Raw genomic sequence first — 20,519 nt, forward strand, 5'->3', positions numbered from 1 at the left:
CATCACCAGGCATTATAATAACTTAGGCAAAATCAAGATTAAACTCATCAATATTCATTGAAGTCTCATCTTTAAATATGAGCAGCGATTTTGGAATCAAGCAACAAAATATGCTGATCATCATGCATGCTCTCAAATTTAGGACGTAAAATAAGTTCTTGAAATATCGATTTTTGACTCTTTAAAATTATGCGAAAGTTTTTAACGTTAATTCAAGAGTAAAGTTTGAAAATCTGTATATAACCGTTTTCCGCTACGGATATTTAGACAACTACATCGATCTTGCATACAAAAAACGGGATAGGTATTTCTGTCTGTATTGTAAGTTGCAGAGACGACGTTTTTCTCAACTGAGCGTTATTTAAGTCAGTTTTTACCGTGTAACACCATATGTGGAACCGGCACTAGTATTTCCGAATAAATTAGACTTAGGTTTCTTCAAGACGACGGCAACGCACTAGCGAGCTCTTAGGCAATATTATGAGAGTCTGTGTAAAGTATGGGCTATTATTTAACATCAGTAAGGTTTTGTGCGTTTGCCCGTATTGTCCTATTATTGAAAAAAGAAAATACGTATCCAATCATCGTCAGCTGCGTTTAAAAAATATGTATTATACTAACATACAATAATATTTTCGTATATTAGTATATTTTTTTGTGACCTCTGCATCAATAATCATTGTTTTATTACATAAAAGGACTTTACACTATATTTTCATACTTAAACAGTTACAATACCGACTAAAATGTATTATTAAATTTATACTATGAACTTAATTATTTGTGACCAAAGATAAAATTACCCAAAGGACAACTTAACAAAACTGAATTCATTTGTGAAAATGGGTATCGTGATATTGGCCAAATGGGAATGAAAATGCTAAGAGATATCAAATGATTACTAAACCCTTTAAAATACAACAGTATAATGTTTAAAAATTCATTCTTTCGTATAATATCTTGAAAGGACGTAATATAATATCTTAATATATATATTTCTTGTGTGCGTGTGTATGTGACTGAACTCCTCCTAAACGACTGGACCGATTTAGACGAAATTTTTTGTGTGTGTTCAAGGGGATCTGGGAATGGTTTAGATTCACAATTTTGTCCGCTGGACAATGTTTTTTTAATTGATTTTCAATTTATTAGTTGTTGTTGATTTTGGAATGTTTTACATTGGATCCGACAGACGGCACTACCATCGCAGTGTCAAATTTTAAATAATATTCGAATTTTAATTTTAGTCTGTCCCGAAATTTAAAAAAAGTTTTGTTATCATTGTGTTATATCGTGTGTGACCATGTGCTGGATCGTTAGATATTGTCATAACATTTGAATAATAATTTTCATCAAAATGGCTTATTAAAAATTGAAATTTTGAAATTAAAGACGTGTAGACAGGACAACGTCTGTCGGATCCGCTAGTATATATATATTACATTTATGCTTTTTTAAATAAGCTTTAAAATCTGCATAACTTTAACACATACAATATACATTTTGATGTTCATAAGTGTTCATTATGTTACCTACATGAATATATGATTTTTGAATTTGAATATATTGTATTTTGTTAAAGTAGATATATCTACTCCATCGAGATAATTTCGATTTTAATCAACCTACTAACTAAACAATTTCGTATGTAAATTTGTCGGTTCTATTCTTCAAGATGTATTATATGCATAGAAATACAAATCTACTGTGGTTATTTAACGCTAAAATTTCATTATATTTGTTAAGAAATCTATTCAAAACTAGCTGAACCGACAGACATATTTTCCTAACCAATTTGACTTAGGGTCCTTTAAGAAAAGAAAAGAGCCTACCGGCACTGTGAGTGTATAGCAGTATATTTTTAATATCAGATGAGCCTGGCGCATAAGAAAAAATCATAATATATAGTAAATATAAACCACTTGTATACACAGTAAAAGAATCCTCCTCCTAGCCGTTTAGGATGAGTAAATGTCATCACAGGCAGGCAATGGTTTAAAAAAATAACGGGACGCTCGCTCGGATCCGAGTGGGTGGCACCGGTACTATGACCCCGCACCACTCGGATCCGAGAAAAGAGCACTTAATGTGGTAAAGCACTTAACACCATTTGTCATTGCTTGTCATGGCGAAATCTGCAATCGCAAAGCAATCATTAATATTTCCTTTCAGATAACTTGGGTGGACAGCAATGCCGGCGTTTTGACGCAGGGTGTCACTTACACCGTAGAACCGTTGCCTGATGGACAGAGATTTACTGCCAGGTGAGTACATCGTCGACAACCCTACCTATGTCAGTGTCAGGCATTTCTGATAATTGAGCTTCATCTTTGAAATATTATACAGCTGTTAAGAATTACGAATGTTGGAGTTGCCGGCATATTTTATGTCAAAAGGAAAATCAGTTTAAATAAAGAATGGATTTTTTTTGCGTAATTATTACCATTTCTTTTAAAACCCCGTCTACCGCTGTCAAAATATAAACTTCACATAGATAAAATTGTAAGACAGCTCTTGAAACCATATGACGTGATACATTATTAAATTGCTTTTAATAACATTTCATATTTCTTTTTTTTTGCCTGACAAAGAACGTTTGTTAGCAAAAAGGCCGCCCGTTGCATTTCTAATAATTTATGTTAATTTTTTGTACTACATAATGAACATATAACTAAAAAAATAATATACATAACATATTCTTATTTGGGTCATAAATATAAGTTCTAATTAGTTATGACCCAAATAAGTATCACTTTATTTTGGTTTCCAAGAAATCAAGGTTTGTTTGTTCTGTTGAAATTATAGTGTGTCTACTGATCATTGTTAATTATAGCTTGTATACCCACAATTATAGTTTTCAAAAAGTCTAACAATAAAATGGATTTTGATTACTTAGATTGGGGCTTTTTAATTTAATTAATGCCTGACACGAACGAAAGAGTTATAAAAAAATTCAAATACAATTTATTCATAAAGGTAACATAAATGAAACCTGATGGTTTCATTTATGACTATCAGTGAAATACATTTAGCCAGTTCTCAAATCAAGCGTAGAACACGAAGAAATAGCAATATATTTTCACACAATTGAAGTTTCTTCTGCAATAAGATTCTAAAAACAGTATTAATTACAGCATACTCCACAAGCATATCTGTATCCTAGATAGTCTTAATGTTCTTAAGTATCGAAATTTATTTTATTTATATTTATTTTAATCCTTAAATTATTTCCTGATCTATTCTTAACAGTTAGTATCAGGATCCATCTCTGGTAAAGGCCTCTTCCAAGCCTTCTCAAGCCTCTTCAAGCCTCTATCGGAATTTATCGAAGTTATTTTTAATATAACTTTGATATAAACCTATATGACCTTGAAGAAAAGAGCGTACCAATTCATAAAAGGCCGGCAACGCACGCTAGCCCTCCGGTATTGAGAGTGTCCATGAGCGGCGGTATCTGGCCGTTCGTCCAACAAAGAAACGTAGAAAACTCGCGTTACGATCCTTTAGCGTTATATTACATTATATTTTATTTCTTATGATTCAGGTCGGTGATAAAAATGGCACCAAAAGAGGAGCACCATAACCAATCGTTCACATGTCAAGCTCAGAACACGGCTGATAGAGCATACAGAGCAGCAAATATTCTGATTGAGGTGAGTGAATTAATTAGTATGCATGGAGCGTAGAACACACTTGTAAATGTATTCCCATTATTCACAAAACAATTGAATTAACAATAAACAAACCAATTCCTAAAAACGGTGAGTAAAGGCTACCATAACAAACAGATTGTATGCATGAATTTATATTAAATTAATCATTCAGAAATGTTTTAGGTAAATTAAACTGTACCTAAGTAGAACCTCATAAATAAATTAACATTAAACATTAGTTTAATTCATTTCAATTTAGTATAAAATACAAATTTATATATTATTTTCTTTTTAAATATTATTTCTAAAATTTAACAAAAATAAAAACCAATTCGACTTAAGGTCCCTCAAGAAAAGAGCGAAACAATTCTTAAAAGTCCGGCCACACACTTGCGAGCCTTCTGGCAAAATGAGCCCATGGGCGATATTACTTAATATCAGTGAGAGATTAGGTGTGAAAATTATTAAGAGAGAAATTTTATTTTTATGAAATAAAATAAAACATTTTAATAACATGAATGATAGAACCATACAAGCGTAGGCTTTATAGGCACCTATTTGTGCTTTGCAATAGGCGGCATCTAATTAAACATCAGGTATTACAACCATTATATTACAGTTCTGTAATAACAAAACAACATTGGGGCAATAAACACGTGTTCAAATAGGTGAATAAATCAAAGCGAAACATTAATATTAATGTATCAAAAAGCTCGTGATTTGGGCTTTCCAGGGCTTACAAAAACAAGCGATTGCGAGAAGCTGGGAAAACTAAAGTAGGACAGCAGAGCTCAGCATTTCTCTATAAAATTGGAGTCGGTTACGTTGACGCCGCTTTTAATGCGTAACCTAAATATGCGCTTTGTTTCTTGAAAATGTTTTAATGGGAGTTGAAATTAAATCTTCATTTAAACACGAATTCGAAAAGATACTTCACTCAGCTTATGTCTAGACAGACGTTATGTGTAGCCTGCGACTAAATTACTTTATATAAGTTATGCTTATCTTAATAAATGAGAGTGTTTTTTTTATAGAACAGGGGGCAAACGGGCAGGAGGCTCACCCGATGTTAAGTGATACCGCCGCCCATGGACACTCTCAATCTATATTTATAAAATATTTTTTATTATAAATGTATAATGAAAAAAAAAATGAAATCTCGAAATCTGTAGAAACATTATCAGTTAATAATTATTATATTCAGAGTATACCAAATAATTTAATGTCATTAAATTAGCAAGCCTACATTTTTAAACAAAAGTAAATCTGTAAATTTAGTTTAGACCTATTTGTACGTAAACAAAACAATTAGATACGCCAAGTTAGGCTCGCGGCCAAAGTACACGAAGTCAAGAAAACTACTAAATAGCGTTATCAAATTATTGGAAACAATTGAATTGTCTCATAGAACGAATTTGGCAAATACTCAAATTAAAGAAGGCATTACAAATAGGAACTCGATGAGATAAAAAATGATTAATAAAAAAACGCGTGGCACTCTACTGTGTTAATTTTATTATTAATACAATTGCATAAGTTGTTAAAATTGCATAGCATTTTTATCAACTTATGCAATTGTAATAATTTATTTATTTTTTATTCATTCAGTATTTTTATTTCTTTGATATTATTTCAATCTACCACTCTACCAGACTCAGAATATCACGCCTATATAGTCTGTCTCACTCTACGCTTACCGGCTGCACCGGCTGCGCTTACGCTACGACACTGATCACGCCAAACCGATGTGAGACGCAGGATGCGTTCTGTCCCGCTCTAACGTGTATTGGCCGCACCTATATTACGTCATCGCGTGTTAGGTTATTTTCGTTACGGAATTTCTTGATTCGGTCGCTACGCTCAGAGCCCGCGATAAAATCTATGCAATAGCTTAAAAGTTTATAAATTTGCAACAGTGTGGGCGTCGGTGTACCAAATTTATTGTAAATGATGCTTGTTTTTTGTTCTCGTCACATATGTTAAAATTATCACACAGATAGTAATGTATGATATGAATGGCCTTAACTTCGGCTTGGACTTTTAAAAGTTTTCTGATCTCAGAAAGCTCTTAGCTGTAAACTTAACACCTTAGCCAAATTGTGGCTTAATTAAAACTAATTTATTAAAACATTTCATTCAAACTACAAGCAAATTCATTGTTTTGCTGCTTATTTATTCCCGCAGCGTGTTATCGGACCTTTTTCGATTCTCAGATATTCAGAACACAGCGCTTACTTTATTTAGTTGGGAAGTCGAAGGGATGAGAAAATTTCTCTTTTCTAACAAATGTTTTTGACTAACTAAGCTATTGCTATTGCTATGCTGGCTATTGGGAAGTTGAGCGGAAAACTCATCAAAACATTCGGGTATATATAAAAAATATTACTTATTTAAAGCTAAACTTCAAATAAATCTAGTCTTTAAGGTCAAAAAGTAAATTAGGTCATTAGAAAAACTTAATTTTGGTTAAGTTGCGATCGTTTTTTAGATCCATATACACTTTATTTGGTACTTACGAGCGTTCACCTAGTCGTATTAATTATAAAATAAATTAATCAGTGGCGCCGCAACCTTTTTAGGTCTAGGCTGAATCTGAATCTGCTTCATGATCATTTGTTAATCTAATAGGCCAGTGTAGACGGCGTGTGTAGGAACGAGAGACGTCACTTTTTTGACTCACGATATTTTCCTTCACCGTTGAGCGAATGTTAAGTGCGTACTTAGAAAGAAAGTTAATTGGTGCATAGCCGGGTTTCGAACCTACGATCTTCAGGATGAGAGTCGCACGTTTAAGCCACTAGGCCAACAGGGCTCTATACTTAAACAAAGTCAGGGTTTTACTGCATAGATTTTCCATATATCACATCAAACCAGTCGAGTCAAAAGTCGAAAGACTTCGTTCAAATTCGAGCAAAGCACTGGTACATAAATTTATTTAGCTTTTAAGTGATAAATGCTAAAATAGCATAACGCTCTAGGTGAAAATAGCATTTTAACTAAGTTGCTAAATGAAATCGTTTCGTTATACAAACGCAAGCGGAACCTCTAATTGGATATAAGCCTTTGATTTACGATTCTGGACTCATAGAGTATTAATGAAGTTTTCGGCTTGGTCCCACAGTGTATGAACTTGTATTGAAACTATTGAGCTTGAATATATACCAATTAATTTCACTGAAATTCAACTTTTAGGTCATATTATGAGATCAGGCACGAGTTAATCTCTTTAAATTACTTGAGTCTTTCATTAACATAGTAGCCTACATTAGGGGTTAGTAATTGGGAATTTAAGCGGTTTATATATTTTGGGTTTGACTTAGGATGTTTGGAAATTCCATCCTGTAACGGGCTTCTTAGATGATCGAATTTCTAAATATTTCATTGCATGAACGCGATAAAAGGCATAACTACATAATACATCTTAAATTTAATTATGAATAACTTGATTATGGAGACTGTTATATTGGAGAAAGTACTAGAGAGTCAGCCAGATCGGGTCTGGCTGATTCTCTAGTACTTTCTGTTTATTCAGCATTTCCCACCAATAGATGAGACGATAATTAAAATTTGAAGGTTCAGTATAATCCTTCCTTGCACACACACATTTGTTGGCTTTCATTTCAATATTCTGTTAACCCCAATTATCAATTAATTTTTGTACTCTCTTTTTTTAAACTCTAATAACTGGAACAATCCTAATAATACGTTAATGAAAATACATATACTAAAGTACAATGTATGCATTCAGTCAAGAAAAGAGAATCAAGCCATAATTTCTTTACTATTTTTTGTAGTCTGTAGTGTGGCAAGCCGCACCGCTTGATCGACAAATAGCCGTATTAAATAGTCCATCAAGTTTTTACGATAACATTAATTCTTAATGTTTTTTAAGTTGTTCGGGTTATATTGGTTATACCATCCGGTAGTCGTCGACATAAATGTTATAAAAGTAATAAATACAAATCTATCGCGTGGTAGTGTATTGCTGTTTAATATAGAACCTTTTTGGTTGTTTGAAGATTTTACGCGATGGCTGGTTAAAAGCAAAAAAAATGTTTTTAGAGGAACAGTTTCAAAATTCAAATTAAGAATGAGTAGAATATTTTATGAGCGTGTTGAAGTAAGACAGCGGCCCTATTATTACAATTTCTGCTTACTTTTTTGGGGCAACAGATTAGGGTTTAGATTACGTTGGGAGTGATTAATTTTCTGTTCTTGTTCTTGTTCGCCATGCATCTATTGACATGTTCGTTCATAGACAATAATAAAATGCCTTGAAATGTGTACGTTTTTATATTACAGCGATCTGTATGAACGTGTATATGTAATTATTCACTGAAGAAATGAAATCTCATTGTAATAAAATTTTTACATCATTCAAATGGCTTTAACATGTCAAACGGGCAATATTTATAAAGTTTTTGACCACTTAATGCTGGTAGCATGCTCAAATAAAACCTATTTTATTACTCAATTTAGTTTTTACGATTGGTATTAAATGTTTTTGAATTTTTGAATCACGGCTCATAATTCACATATGAAGGGTCAAGTAAAATATGGGTTTTATCAGATTTGGAATCAGTTTTTTACGTTACATAGAATAAGGACTAATAAAAACTCTAACTTATATTTGAGCAGTGTTAGCCTAGTGGTTTCAGCGTGCGACTCTCATAACTGAGGTCGTAGGTTCGATCCCCGGCTATGCACCAATGGACTTTCTTTCTATGTGAAGGGAAACATCGTGAGGAAACCCACATGTCCTAGACCCTAAAAGTTGACGGCGTGTGTCAGGCACAGGAGGCTGATTAGCTACTTACCTTTTAGATTGAAAAATGATCCAAAAATCTGAGGTCCAGACCTCAACACGTTTTACCATTTTTTTGCATTTAATATGTATTTCTTTATTGACGTTCACAAGTGTACCAACATAAATAAATAATTTTGAATTTGAAAACCGTCATGAAACAGTCACGTACATGGCATTACCTAAATAAATAGTAAGAAATAGGTATATTACAGAGCACAGTAAAAATTATTGTCCTTCGTACGGCAAAGGAAATTACTATTCCGGTCGCAGGATAAACGAGCCTGGAAACGCTTTGTACAATTGTTTTGAAATGAACAAGTAAATGCTCTCTTTAGCGTTGGCCGCGACTTTATTGCAAAACGTGTATCAAACTTACATACCCAGAAGTATGGTTATAATGTCCGAAGTAATAAATAAATAAATAAAAAGTATACTATGTGACATAAAACCTATTTTTCAAATGAAGAATAAAATAGTGAAAGACTCTTCACACATTCAGAAAAATCATTTCAGTTCACATTTTGACTTACTGATTTATGTAATGTATATATGATTCATGTATACATGAATTCAAGTGATTTTTGCCAATACATATTTACGAACAATTTGGAAGGTAGTCTATATAGACTATCCCAAATACAAATTTCACTCGCCTCGTGTTTTAAAAATTTCAAATTTGGAATAAAGCAACTTTTGTTTGTGCCAAATTTCGGAATCAGTAGCATTCATTGACCGAGCGTATTTTATATTACGTATGTAGGCTGTATACTATGTGACATAAAACTTATTTTTCAAATTAAGAATGAAATAGTGAAAGACTGTTCACACATACAGAAAAATCATTTCACTTTACAGGAAAACCCGAACAGTATTTTGACTTTGTTCTTTATGTAATATATACATGAAATTAAGTGATTTTTGCCAATCAATATTTACGAATAATTTGGAAGGTAGTCTGTATCCAGATATACATTTCACTGACCTCGTGCTTTAAAAAATTCAAATTTGGAATAAAGCAACTTTTGTTTGTGCCGAATTTCGAAATCAGCAGCATTCATTGACCGAGCGTATTTCATACTACATATGTAGGCTGTATACTGTGTGACATAAAACCTCATTTTCGAATAAAGAATGAAATACTGAAACACTCTTCACACATCGAGACGAGCGTAATCGTCATTTCCGTTATAAAAGTCGTTTGTTTATCATATATTTTTTGTTGGTCATAAAATAAGAACCCTTTACGGTCTACCCAATTACTTTTTATGGGCAGGGACGTTCTCTGCTATCGAGACCGGCATTTGTATGTCAATGTTGTGTGACCGTCCTATATGCTTTATTGACTTACGTGGCTATTTGGGGTCCTCTGTAATGTATCTCATTTATTAAACTACTTTTGTACCCATTTATAAGTGTATTCATTAATTTAATGAATGCGGCTCAAAATTAAATCGCTATGTTGTACGGGTATATTTTTTGTTTCATAAAACCTTATAATAAAAATAAATAGAGTTCGTTGCGCATTGATAATATATAAGAGAAAGGGATATCGGTACATTAAACCAAAGAATATGTTTAATAATTTAACATTTTTAAAGATTCAAAAAAAGAACCAAAAAGCTACATATGACCCGAACTTAAAAATATGTCTAACTTAGCACAGAGTAAACGTATTTTGTTGTAGTTTCCACAACCTTTTGCGTGTAGCGATTCAAATAATTTTTATTATTATTGTAAACATGAAGAGTTTGTTGAACAAGATATTAATCTTATTATATATAAATTACGTGTCACGTTGTTTGTCCGCTATCGACTCCTAAACTACCGAACCGATATCAATCAAATTTGCACACCGTGTGCAGTTTAACTTAAAAGATAGCTTTGCATCTCAATGTACATATACTCGCAATATTATTTTATTGCAAATATCTGTTTATTATTTGATACAACTCCAACAGATGGCGCTGTGTTAAAAGTACCAACGTTTCACATTGACTATCTACCTTTTACGTAAGTTTTCCTACCGTTTCCCTTGAATAGTAAACTACTATGTAATATAACAAAAATCTTAGCCACAGCAACGCTTGGCCGAGTCTGCTAGTAGTTTTATATATTAGGAGGCAAATGGGCAAGCACATTGCCAGAAGGCTCGACAGAGCATTGCCGGCCATAATATATATTCATGAAATACTGGAATAAAGTTTTCACTAATGCCTACGATTTATTAATTCCTTAGATAGAGTAAACATTGCCGCTAGTTCAATAATACTGTACTAATACACTTAGATCTTTTACTAAGCTTTTCTCTTTTTAAGCGAATGAATATTGCGTTCGCAATGGATACTATACCGGGTTTTTGTATATTTTTTATTACTTTTTATAGATTACTTATTGGATTGTTACAGTGTTATCTATGTTTCTAAAACTACCATTTTTTAAATAGAAAATTATAATTCATTTTTTTTGTAAAAAATCTTTTTTGATTGAGGAACGTGGGAAACGTACATACAATATATATTATGTAACTAACATGTGAAAGTAAAAATTAAAAATAAATTGTTAATTAATTAATTACTATTAATTGCAGCAGGCTTATGATGGCAGAGGTTGTTTTTATAAGTTCATGATATTGAAATGAACTTTTAAAAAATTGTTTCACCTAAATAACAGATGAGGGTTTATTTTTCTTATCCCGGATCTTAGACTTTAATATGTTTACGCAACGGTCACACTGAGTGAATGTTCATAAGAACGGCAATCCGAAGATTTATGTTGTCGTCCAAAAAACTCGTAAACTTTACCGATTCTGTATTTGCTATGGATTTGTTGGCTTTAAAAATGCAGTCAAAACGAACCATATATTATTCGCCAGTTTATGGTAGCTCAGCCCACTCCAATATTTATGGGAGTTTTTTAAGGTAATGAATTTTGTTTATTGTACCCTCCCAGTATTGAATGCGTTTAATGAATTTTCGCGCTTTGAATTTATGAACGTAAATAGAATTTCGGCATGAATGCTATTAAATTAATATCCCGTGTTTTAGTCACTTTATTAATTATGTATGTTCAATTTATGGTTTTCTGAAAAATAGCTGTTATCTTATCATAGTTTTGGCCTCATATGGTGATATTTCTGTGTTTTTTATTTATTTATTTCACTACATTTTTCTATCTTAACAGTAATTACTAATACGATAGAATACTAAAATAACTAATTGTGTTAATGATTTTTTATATCGATTTAATAAATAAGAAATACCGATTCCTCACAGACCGTGACTTTCTTATTCCCTATTCCCTTTCCTTATCATATTCACCATGGATCGACACTGGAGATATTTGTGAGAATAATATATATTTAGAAGTCCGTTTTTATAGGTATTTGACCATTTAAATCTATATTTAGTATAATTCAGAAATGGGCAAAGCGCGATGTGAAATTCCATATGGAAGTCATACTTACCGCTTAGTCTCCATTCTTAATGTGCCCTTAAGATAAGAGTGTACCACTTTCTTAAAGGACGGCAACGCACTGGCAAAGCTATGGTGTTGCGAATGTCCATGGGCGGCGACGAACACTTTAATTGGGGTACGTTGGGTGTGCTCGTTTGCCTCTTGTCTATATAAAAATCAGAAGAGCTTTTGAAACATTATGTACATAAGTCAGGACAATACATAATATAACGAAACTCCATGTAATATTAACAATAGTATTTGAACCTAAAGGCAAGCTTCAAACAAATCTTCAGAGATAATCCATCTCGCAATACAATTACGATTTAACTTACGTATTATAAATCTACATTATTAACGACATATTATGTTGTTTGCTAATATTATGAGTTACTATGCTTAGTTAAAATAATATGACCTATTTGTCTACACAGTAGGTTAAGCGTCCAAGTTTGATGACCTGTTAATTAATAATTGGTGTTGGATGGATTGACAAAAAAACAAATGATTATCGATCTTACTTGTGTTCACAGGTTCTTTTTTAAACAAATGTTTTGTCAAGAAAAACTATACTTCTAAAATCTATATCAGTCTTAATAAAAGTACTGCTTTGTCTCTTTTTCTCACGGCGTTAATGGGTTTGCCAGAAAGAGACGAATGTGTAAAACGACGTTTTATTAAGAGATATTGTATATATAATGTTTATTTTGTTTACAGGTGAAATATGCGCCGAAAGTGAAAGTTCGTATAAAAACAGGAAAAAGGATAGTTGAGGGAAAGGATGTTATACTTTGTAAGTATTGTATATGTTATAAAGCTAAAGATTTAAGTTTCAATTTTAACGCGCTTATTTCACGAACTACTGGTTAGAGATAAAAAATTATGTATTTAACAGTGTACAGATAATTCTCAGATTAAAAAAAAATATTATTTATGTAAAACCTTATATCAGAATACAAAATATATACATTATAACTATTGCTTTTCTTAATCTACCTTAAATGATTCTGTGTACCCACAGACAAAGGCCTCCCCATTGTACTCCATTTTTCCTTATTGTTTATCATATTTTCCGAGATCGAACCTACGACTGGTAGGAGGGATGAGAGTCGCACCTCAACAACGGGACTTCTTTCCATGTAATATATAAATCTACAGATCATAACATTTTTATACAAAACTAATCCTACAAAAAACGAAATATGACAATTATTTCGTCTTAACAAAGACCATGTTTAATTTTAAATCAAATGCTTCACAAAAGGGGGTTTAAGCAGGGACGATTAAATTTCACTGCAAATACTAAAATTCCATTTTCCATTTGACGGTAGTCCACTATTATTTCGTATTTCAATGGGATTTACAGTCATTACACAGCTCCCTGTTTCTCGTTGGATTATTTCTGTACAACTGCTAGAAGTTTCTTTGAATGTTTTAAAGATTTCTGTCCTATTTTCGTGTAAGATTTATCACTCCGCTTGTGTCTGTGCAAATGTATAGAATAAATAGTATATAATCTTTAGTCAATACAGACACCAGTACAAATATAGTTCTCTAATTAAAGTATTTGTTTGTTTCGCTGGTTTACTATCACTAACAGAATTCGAACAAAGGAGTTCAAATGCAAATCTGATTAAGCCTTTGGTGGCGATGGTTTTTCATTTCCCTTGAGTGCACTCGATCCCAACCTCTCCAAGGTGGTGAATAAATATGTTAATAAAAATAATACGCAATTTGTGAGGCACCCACGCTCAAGTATGTAACTACTTCTTTTCAACTGGGACGTTAAGCGTCAGGTACCTGGGCTCATGGATGTCTTAATCAGACTGACAATTGTCACCCTATTTGACTGTCAGCGATGTTGCTAAAAATAAATATATTAGAGTGTACTCCTCCCTCAAAGGCCGGCAACGCAGCCACTAAAAATGGGTGTCTATGGGCTGTGATGCCCTTTTTAATATAAAAAAATTGCACAAACAAACTTACAAATTTAATTTGGTTAATACAAGAATCAATTATATTGTCAGTGTTACAACGTGTACATCTTCATACCGTCAATTTTTTCAAATCGCATAAGATATTTAAAATAATAATAATAATTTTATTAAAATCCTGAATGATGAACTTGATCTGTGCACAAAGAAGAGTGTAGTAGAACGTTATGTTTAGTTGTTTTGTAATAAATCTTTTTTGTTATATCTGTGATAGTTATAGCTATACTATTCGTTGCGTTGACGTTATCCTAAGACACACCTGACGTAGAAAGTATTGCAAAATAAACATCAATTTGTGGCACCTACAAAAATATGTAAAACTATTTAAATATTGCTCTCATTTCGATTACCTGTCTAAAAAGCGTTACGGGTTCCGACTTTATACTGAATTCGTTTACATTTTTAACAGTTAAAGTTCCAATCAATGACACAAACATATTTTTTCAGCGTGCACAGCGGACGCGAACCCAAGTAATTTGACATTCAGATGGATTTTAAACGATTCCATAATTGGAAACAGTTCCGAGCTGGTGAGTATCTATTGAAGTTTTTAATTGCTTCTGAATATTAATAGATTAAGTTATCAAAGAAGTTTTCAATTTGCAACTGTCAAAATCGATTCATGTCAACGTCAAAATATATGACAGATGGTCAATTTGGCGCGTATTTTTCAATTGCACGTGACATGTGCGTGGCATAGATAAAAAATAAGGTTGAACAAATGGCGAGATGAGTAGTTTGTCAGTTGTAGTTGCATTTTGCTAAATCGATGTCCCACTAGATTAATATGGTAACTGAAGAAAAAATATTTTTAATCATGATAAATACTTTATCACTTGCTAGAAGTGGAATTTAAACAGATTAGGCACTACTGTGTCTGTAGACTGTGGAAATGATTACAACTATTAATTAATATCTATTAATTTTTCACTTATTAAATTAAATATAAATTATTTTTTTAAGTCGCGGTGGTTTTATTTTGTAAGCATAGCCAACAAATGTGCAATTTTTATGCCAATATAAATATAGGCTAGTCTATTGATTCTTTATCATTTAAAATTTTAATTATTTTAGTAAAATTCAATTCACAACTTGCTTAACATAAGCATAAATTACAGAATATAATTGTGCCCTGTTAAATGATTGCTCTTACCCAGTAAAATGGAAACACTAACATTAATAATAACTAGTTTTATTGTTTTCTAAATTGAAATCGTTAATTGCTTCCTATAGTAGTTATAATTTCATTTGGTATACCTTTCCTAAGGCCTTACATGAATATATTTGTGGTATTATTATTCAATGATTTTATTTTAACATTCCGTCACCATCCAGATTTTATGTAACTGCATATCTTCAATATTTAATAAATTTAATATAATATAATAACATTGTATGACGACAAACGTATAAGTTCTTGACTTGACCACGACTGTAACCCCCTTCTGGTGCCAAAGCTGGACCCGCCCTTGCCTTGGCTTGATAATTTTAGTTTTTATAGAGGTTTCTGATATGACATTGATTTTTGAGCAATTAGCCCAACATTAATGTATGTAAACGCATATTTTTTTTAGATAATACCGAATATCACCAGAAGTTACAACGGCGCTAGAATAAAATGTAAAGTGGTAAATGATGTTGGAAAAAGCGAAGAAACAATATCGCTAGAAATTTCCTGTAAGTTTCTGTTACTTTTTTGTTATCATATTTATGTACCTTCCAACTCAAAATAGTAAGTTTCGTCGGAATCGAATCCAGGTCGTCGGTCGTCGCAATAAGTTTTTTTATAGTTTTAAAATTGATTCTTTAATAATAATTATACAATATACAGATGCTCCGACGTTTCGAAACCGCCCAATGGATGTGGAAGCGGAGTTGGGTAAGCAAGTGACGCTCAGCTGCGATGTGGATGGGTTCCCGGCGCCAGAATTCAAGTGGCTGCATTTAGAGGAAGATACTAATATCGTAAGTTTTCTAATGCGTAAATACGAGGACTTTTTGTTACGTGCTGACTGTAATACGTGTCAATAATAATTGTTTTACAGAATGTGGGTAAAACAGCCAACCTCACACTAACAGCTGACACACACACATCAGGACGGTATATGTGTATAGCCTCCGTGGAAGGGTACGAGGAGATAGAGGCAGAAGCTTCTATATTTATAAAAGGTATGTCAAACTTTTATTTGAAATCAATAACATTACATTGCAATTTAAAATGATATAATAGAAACGAGTTAAAGAAAAATCAAGTTGAACTAACCAATCACATATGAATAAATATATTGATAAAAATGTGATTGACATTAAAGATGCATGTCAGAGTGAACATAGTAGACTAAAATTGGGACGGCTAATGGAAATGTGTATCTCGCTCGTATATACAAACATATTAAGTTTCTCATATAAAATGCATTTTTTGTAATGAGTAATAAAGTTCTTTAAGCATTTAGTTAATTTTAGCAATTTATTATCTTTATATTAATATTACTTGTTTTTATTCCTATTTTAGTTTGACTCAGCTCTAAAAAATATCCCATTAACATTTTGTCTTTATAATCAAAAATAGAAATGTACAGTCTATGAAAGATAATTTTCTACGATTGTATATGTATCTATATCTCTATCTTCTTATATCGCTGTAACTCCTATAATTTTCTATAGGACGCTTCCGTCTTTATACTATTATTTATATTAACTGAAGACTGTTTTAAACTTCAAATATAACGCATTCATTTAACCAAGCCCTATGTGCCATATACTTATTTACATTGGATAAATTTCCACAAAGAGGAGGATATAAACGCTTACAATATTAACGTATGTCAGTAATCTTTTCGATGTATCGGAACTTATCTACCGATAAAGATAAAAAAGGCACGCCTGAAAATTTACCTCGCCTCGACTCAAAATTGGGTAGTTCATTAAAGTTTGTGCTGTCATGTTTTGTTTTGCGTTGTATTATATTTTTTATCAGTGAAGCTTTTTGTGGACATGTCCAATGTATTTATTTTATGTTATACTTTTTTTACTGTATAGAGATGTCTGTGTTCTTATTAAATAAATAAATTGTAGCAAAATAATCACCTTTCATGAAAAGAACTAAAAAATAGCTAGTAGATATTTGATGCTCTTAAATATTATTTTTAAGTGAGCTAGAATTCTACAAAATACTCTGCTTTATTTTATCAGTGCTTAACCATTAGCGCCACACCTTAGGTGACCTGAAGCTATTAGAATAGTGATTCGAATGGGCAGTTGAAGTTAAGTTATTGTCATTTTCATGGCCTAGCCGGCTATTAAAATGGCTCGTATTTTTAGGAAAGTTATTATGAAAATTCGTTTTAATTCAATATAAAATCACCGTCGCTTATAAACGAACTTTACCTATTGTTTAAGAACGCAGTCTATGAGATGAGAATATAACACGAGAGATGATATTTTGTTGACTATGGTTAAAATAAAATAAATCAGCAGTGTTACAACCTTTTAGATCTCCGTCTCAGATTTCTGAATCTGTGTCATGATCGTTTCTTAATCTCATAGACAAGAAGTGATCAGACTACTGTGCCTATGACTTTTGAGGTCTAAGGCAAGCCAGTATCCTCCCGATGTTTTCGTTCACCGTTCGAGCGAATGCTAAATGCGCAAAGAGATAGAAAGTACATTGTGTATAGCCGGGGATCGAGATGAAAGACGCATGCTAAAGCCACTAGGCCATGATTAGACTATGATTGCTCAAATGTAAATATGAGAAGTGGTTATCACCGTTACAATATCACCACCATTCATATTTTTTTTAAAACTGCTAGAATGGTGATAAGTTTTTGAAGTATAGGCGAGTACTGATGCGCAGGAAATCGAATCAAGAACTTTTAGTTTATAAGCCTAGTATACTGTTACTTATAAGTCTCCTTGGCAAATCTCATCTCGTAAAGAGAAAAGTAATCATAATAATTGTATAAATGTTATAATTGTGATAAAGCCGGTATCAATTTAGCATTTGGGTCTCAATTTATACAGTAAAAGCGTGGACTGCGTAAACACTTTCCTCGAAGAACTTAAAAAGCTCGCTCAGCTTAAATAAAAGAGTGATCGTATGAATTTTTAGTCTAAAAGTGCTGAGTCTACTTTCAGGAATTTTGCTTAAATCTTTTGTAATACCTGCTTTCGTCTTAGAGGTTAGGTCCTTTATATTTTGCGATTGTAAGACTTTTAGATATAAATTTTTGAGAAAACTCTTCAGCAACTATTTAAATCTAATGGAACATCATAATGTTTTAAGAACTTTATTTCTCATTACAAAAAAAAATATTTTATTTACATGAGAAACTTAATATTAATATGTATATATACGAGCGAGATACACGTCGCCATAAGCCGTCTTAATTTTAGTCAACTGTGTTCATTCTAACATGCATTTTTACTGCCTTTTTGAATTTGTCTTGATGTTAATTGATTAAGTAATTGCACACCCTCATACCCAATAGATTTCTTTAAGTAATTTGTACGCGGCTTCGGCAAGATAAGCAAACTCGCTCGACGAGTATCGCGTATAGTTGTGCATTTGATTTTTCTAAATGCTAAGCAACTATGGAGAGAGTTATAACATCATTGTATGTTCTATATCTATGGAACGTATGGCAGAGACGTTTTATTTTATTATTGTTACAAGTGGCGTCCATGCCATCGATATTAGATCAAGGGCATTTTTCCTTATAATTCTTAAACGGCCAGCCAAATTGCTCACATTAAAAGAGAAATGAAACAATACGCCGGGCCGAACGCTTTTACTCAGGGTCGAAATTTGCAGGCTTTTGTTACTTCGGTTACTGCTCCGGAGTTGTAGGGATGATATATCTTATTAAATTATAAAACATTTTGTATCAGTATAAAAATATTATCTAATTAAACTCTTACTGATGGCTCAAATTACAATATAAATCAACCTGACTGAACTGTTAAATTTATTAATAACTTTACGAAGAAAAACTCGCGGGCACTAAACTTAAGTGATATTATGCTTACTTACTATCCATAAACTAAGACTGTGTTAATAAACTGCAAACTTTTCAAGTTACTAATTTATTATTTAAGTTCATTAAATAGATCAAAATGATAACAATCTTTGATTGCCGATTTCTGCCGTACATCGGTGGCAGGAAAAATTTCAGTGTGGCTACCCTCTTAAAATGAAAACATTCCTACGTTGCTTCCTTGATGCACGAACATTCCTGGATTTTGTACAACAATCAGGAATCTACGAGAAACTTTTATACTCGTTGGTGATTTCGGTGTATACTTTTTAAAATTCATCGTGGTTTTCTCTTTGTATCCATAGATGTACCTGCAATTAACCGACACTATTTAATTCACATTTTTAAACTCAAAAATCTTGCGTCATCCTTATCATCATTAATATTTGATCTTATATTTACATCGCTACATGTAATGATTATTATTGTTGTGTAATGGAATTGTTCGACACATATATTATACATACAAACTAACCGTTGAAAGACAAACTCCAAACAATACGCTTTACAAATCACAATGTTTCGACGGTAAACAATATTGGAAAATATAAATATAATAATTAAAATAAAAAAGATTAATAATTTACATGTAACGGTCACATTTTTATACGAAACTCATCAAAATAGTGCTGCCATCTATACCAATATTATAAAGAGTTAAGATGTGTAAGTAAATATGTTTGCCACAAAGTGCCCCCATAAATACTGGACTGATTTTAAATATTATTTCACCATTTGAATGCTACATTATTACCGATTAATATAGGCTATTTTAATTGCAAGACCACCAAGGTGTAAAAATGCTTATAAAATATCTTTCATCACATTTGCTGCGAAAACTATTAGTGATATAACAAAAAATGTTCCACTATATTAAAGAACACATCTACAAAAAATGATTTAAAAATATATGTCCACCCGTGCGATGCTGGGTCGGGCCGCTAGTTATCTATATTTAAAAACAACTTTTAATCCCAGTACATTCTGATAATATATATACCTATTAACAAATCTCACAATAAATCACAAAATAAATCCACAGACCTGATTTACTTAAATGGATTAAAGTTTTAAAACGCAGTAAGCGTCAAAATTAATCAAGATTAGAAACGATAGTTGGTCAGGTGCCGATATGAATAAAATTATCGTAAAACCTTAAGAAATATGTTAAATTAATTTATCCCGTTAAAAGTGCTATAATGGCATTAAATTGATGAAAATAAAGGCGTCTCAGTAATTGATAGGTTCTTCGAAACATGGTTTTACTTAGCGTTTCCCATCAACAACCAATCTCAATTTGACCCAATCGAAATAACATTTTTTTTATTAGCACTACTACATACGAGTATACTACGTATCTGTAGTTAGAAAAATGATAATATTATTTATGTTTTCGGTACTTTAGATTGGGAATCAAAAATACCACCATTAAATTCGTCCTTCGTTTGTTTTATCGCCCAATAACTAGTAATTGCCTAGAGCTGTGTCAATTTTAATTATCATATTTAACGTATGAAGAGTTTTTGATAAGAATAATGTTTACACATTTTTAGATTTTTATTTTTAATTTGATACT

The 20,519-nt window shown here is 32.1% G+C and overlaps 1 protein-coding gene across 1 annotated transcript in view; it reads left to right on the forward strand.

The window, feature by feature from the left end:
* Positions 1-20,519, forward strand: part of LOC111001777 (irregular chiasm C-roughest protein-like) — an 88,883-nt gene that overhangs the window by 56,796 nt on the left and 11,568 nt on the right. The window contains exons 6-12 of the mRNA XM_045629547.1: positions 2,173-2,264; positions 3,545-3,653; positions 12,631-12,706; positions 14,355-14,437; positions 15,482-15,584; positions 15,739-15,872; positions 15,953-16,076. Coding sequence (XP_045485503.1) covers positions 2,173-2,264; positions 3,545-3,653; positions 12,631-12,706; positions 14,355-14,437; positions 15,482-15,584; positions 15,739-15,872; positions 15,953-16,076 — 721 coding nt within the window. The remainder of the gene's footprint in view (positions 1-2,172; positions 2,265-3,544; positions 3,654-12,630; positions 12,707-14,354; positions 14,438-15,481; positions 15,585-15,738; positions 15,873-15,952; positions 16,077-20,519) is intronic.

This window comes from Pieris rapae, chromosome 9 (assembly GCF_905147795.1).
Source record: "Pieris rapae chromosome 9, ilPieRapa1.1, whole genome shotgun sequence".
NCBI classification, from domain to species: Eukaryota; Metazoa; Arthropoda; class Insecta; order Lepidoptera; family Pieridae; genus Pieris; species Pieris rapae.